Below are 3,914 nucleotides of genomic sequence, written 5' to 3'. Positions count from 1 at the left end.
AATTTTCTATCGATCCGAAGCCAGTCTGATTTGTCTCTGACAATGGCTACAAGTCCCTCTCTGCCGCCTGGCTCCGTGTGCAGACAGAAAGGGGACCGGGGGGTTTCATCAGCAGTTTAGGGGACCTTGCTGCCCCCCCCCCAAATACCTGCCTGTTTCTGCATACTGCCCCAAGCCCCCACAATATCACCTTTACTCGTCACATGAGTCTGGGAGGGGTTAATACTAGTGATGTTTCAGTTTAAGCCAAGAAATGATCTTCTACAAAATGGTGCTAACTATTAGGTGCCCTGGCGCGCTGGTGCTACATTATAACCTGCCTGGATCTTATTGGGCTCTGGTGCTGCGGAGCGGGTTTCCTTATCCGGGGATGGGGGGGGAGCCCACGCCATTGGTTCCCAGTGTCACATGCAAACCCAACTTAGTTGACTTGCCAGTAAGTGGGAGGCGGGTTTTACAGACAGGGACGCGGCTCCGGCGCAGAGGCAGAAATGGTGCATTACTGGGGGTGCAATTCAGGGAAATAAATGGCCATGAGCTCGTTTCTGATCAACTCCAACTACGTGGATCCCAAGTTCCCCCCCTGCGAGGAGTATTCCCAGGGTGACTACCTCCCCAGCCCCTCTCCGGGGTACTTCAGCGGCCAGAAGAGGGGCGCATCCAGTTTCCAACATGGGGCGGTGTACCAGCGCTCAGCCTGCACAGAGCAACCCTACCCCTCCTGTGAGTCCCCCCCGAGCCCCCCTCACCCCCCAGCTGGACTTCTTCTCCCCTCTCCCCCCCGCAGAGGCGCATCCGCCACCCCCAGCCCACCTCCTACCTGCGGCCAAATGTCCTTACCCCGCAAACCCTCAGGCTCTTCCTGCAAGGAACCAGTGGTCTATCCCTGGATGAAAAAGGTCCACATTGCCAACCGTAAGTTGTGTGTCTGCGTGTGTGTGTGTGTGTGTTTCTGCTGAGGAAGAGGAGCCAAGGAGGAGGAGGAGGAAGGAGGAGAACCTGTGCTTCTGGGGGAAGAAGTTGGTTGTAAAATGTGCATTCTTTTAGATTTACTGTCTCCTGTTTGCTGGGCCCGATAATTACATCCTCCATAAAATTTTATTACTCCACTTGTCCCATTGCCTTTGTAGTGGAGTTACCCCCCTCTCCTCCCCCTGGAGTTTCTGGAGAGCCGCTGTCACTACGCTGGGCCTTTCCTAGATTAAGCTTTGATGCTTTCTAAATGTGTCTGTAAGTGGGGGGCTGGGGTTAACCTCTCACAGCTTTCTGTCACTTTCACATCATGCTGTTAGAAGAAGGTGCAATGGTGGCTACAAGAGGGGTCCTTACAGGGGCACTTATACGGGCCAGGGACCCTGGAATATGTCATGGAGAAATAAGCCATGTCCTGTATGTAGGGGACACCACACATGGAGATAAGCCATGTCCTGTATGTAGGGGACACCACACATGGAGATAAGCCATGTTCTGTATGTAGGGGACACCACACATGGAGATAAGCCATGTACTGTATGTAGGGGACACCACACATGGAGATAAGCCATGTCCTGTATGTAGGGGACACCACACATGGAGATAAGCCATGTTCTGTATGTAGGGGACACCACACATGGAGATAAGCCATGTACTGTATGTAGGGGACACCACACATGGAGATAAGCCATGTCCTGTATGTAGGGGACACCACACATGGAGATAAGCCATGTCCTGTATGTAGGGTACACCACACATGGAGAACAGCCATGTCCTGTATGTAGGGGACACCACACATGGAGAACAGCCATGTCCTGTATGTAGGGGACACCACACATGGAGATAAGCCATGTCCTGTATGTAGGGGACACCACACATGGAGAACAGCCATGTCCTGTATGTAGGGGACACCACACATGGAGAACAGCCATGTCCTGTATGTAGGGGACACCACACATGGAGAACAGCCATGTCCTGTATGTAGGGGACACCACACATGGAGATAAGCCACGTCCTGTATGTAGGGGACACCACACATGGAGATAAGCCACGTCCTGTATGTAGGGGACACCACACATGGAGATAAGCCACGTCCTGTATGTAGGGGACACCACACATGGAGATAAGCCATGTCCTGTATGTAGGGGACACCACACATGGAGATAAGCCACGTCCTGTATGTAGGGGACAACACACATGGAGATAAGCCACGTCCTGTATGTAGGGGACACCACACATGGAGAACAGCACCGCTTTCATTAGATATGTATTAACAATAACAAAAAATACAGTGTGTGTGTGTGTGTGTGTGTGTGTGTGTGTGTGTGTGTGTGTGTGTGTTTTCATCCACCTTACACATGACAGATTAACCCAGTGTGTGCTGTATCTCTGCTTCCCTCCCCCCCCCCCAGTAAACCCCAATTACACGGGGGGAGAGCCGAAGCGCTGCCGCACCGCGTACACACGGCATCAAGTGCTGGAGCTGGAGAAGGAGTTCCACTACAACCGCTACCTGACCCGCAGGCGCAGGGTGGAGATTGCGCACACCCTGCACCTGTGCGAGCGTCAGATCAAGATCTGGTTCCAGAACCGCAGGATGAAGTGGAAGAAGGACCACAAGCTCCCAAACACCAAAATCAGGTCCAACTCCTCGGGGGGGCTGCAAATGGCAGCGGGGCTCCCCGAGGAAAACCACTGAACACCCCCCTCCCCCCCCCCCCCCAATAACCTGGCTGTTCAGGAAACCCCCAGAACTGGTACAAATGAACTCGTTATTTATAAACAAGGGAGGAGGAAGAAGAAGAAGAGGAGGAAGGCTCCGCTGGGAAGGGCAGAGCATTTCCTGATGAGAGAGAGAGAGAGAAGGGTGTAGATAGTTTTCAGATCTGCAGTAAATAGATCCTTGTTTGATCTGTAATCACGCCGGTTCTGACCCATGTGTCCTGGTTACTCTGCGGTACACAGGATGGACCTGCTGCATGCATCACCTCCACAACCTGCGCTCACTTTCATACAGGAGGCCACAGCTTCTTTCTTTTTTAACAAGAACTGGGGACCCCCCCCCCCCCTTTGTGCTATGAAAGAATGGTGTCTCTGACATGTAATATGTAACATGTAGAGTGCTGGGGGGGGGGGGAGGGAGACGGTGTTGTGATGAGAGTGTAATGTGATTGTGCTGTTGGACAGTGTGTCCCATGATAAGGACCTGGTATTAATCAGGGGGGGGGGTAGAAATCAGGGACCCCCACAGAACATATCTCACCCACACTCGGTCCATGTGTGAGACCCGGATAACGTGACACTTCTCCCCATAAAACCGAACTGAGACACTTCCCGTTTACAAGAGTCTGAGCAGACAAAGGGCACAGATTTAGGGGGGGGGGTGGGAATGTGGGGGGTGGGGGGTGAGAGTGTGTGTGTGTGGGGGGGGGTGTTACATGGTATTGTGTTGGCATTCCTCACCACGCCAGATCGGGCTGTTTTACTGCCTCTTTGCTGCGGGAAACTGCCCATGCGTGTTGTAAATAGTCTGAAAATAAATATTTTTTTTTACCTGGGTGTCTGCGTGTATTCTGTATTAGCTGCAAATCTAGTTCTGCGTCAAGCATGACTGTCTGCAGTTCTGCGTCATGCATGACTGTCTGTAGTTCTGCGTCATGCATGACTGTCTGTAGTTCTGCGTCATGCATGACTGTCTGCAGTTCTGCGTCATACATGATTGTCTGTAGTCCTGCGTCATGCATGACTGTCTGCAGTTCTGCGTCATACATGAGCCGTGTGTCTGCCTGCCTGCCTGCCTGCTGGCTAAATGAGCGGTCAGCACGGCTGACCTGATATAGGGACACTCACTCATGTGTACATACTCACTATAACGCGGCCACATTATGCCTAGCAGTATCCACTTCCACTGTGCACTTAAGTAAAGTTGCGAGTGTATTTTA

At 52.2% G+C, this 3,914-nt stretch overlaps 1 protein-coding gene across 1 annotated transcript; it reads left to right on the top strand.

Annotated features, from left to right (window-relative positions):
* Positions 1–392: 392 nt before the first annotated feature.
* HOXB4 (homeobox B4) lies at positions 393–3,332 on the top strand. The gene is made up of 2 exons (XM_075581006.1): positions 393–915; positions 2,385–3,332. Exons 1-2 carry the CDS (start codon positions 528–530, stop codon positions 2,669–2,671), a joined length of 675 nt encoding a protein of 224 aa, XP_075437121.1. The 5' UTR covers positions 393–527; the 3' UTR covers positions 2,672–3,332.
* Positions 3,333–3,914: the final 582 nt, after the last annotated feature.

Source organism: Ascaphus truei (assembly GCF_040206685.1).
Source record: "Ascaphus truei isolate aAscTru1 chromosome 23 unlocalized genomic scaffold, aAscTru1.hap1 SUPER_23_unloc_2, whole genome shotgun sequence".
Lineage (NCBI taxonomy): Eukaryota > Metazoa > Chordata > Amphibia > Anura > Ascaphidae > Ascaphus > Ascaphus truei.
This window is presented reverse-complemented; position numbering and strand designations above follow the sequence as displayed.

What these genes read in the sequence shown, in the direction of transcription:
- HOXB4 (XM_075581006.1), top strand. Translation starts at nt 528, where the DNA reads ATGGCCATGAGCTCGTTTCTGATCAACTCCAACTACGTGGATCCCAAG. An exon ending in AAAGGTCCACATTGCCAACC is followed by an intron (nt 916 to 2,384) that starts GTAAGTTGTGTG and finishes CCCCCCCCCCAG; the next exon opens with TAAACCCCAATTACACGGGG.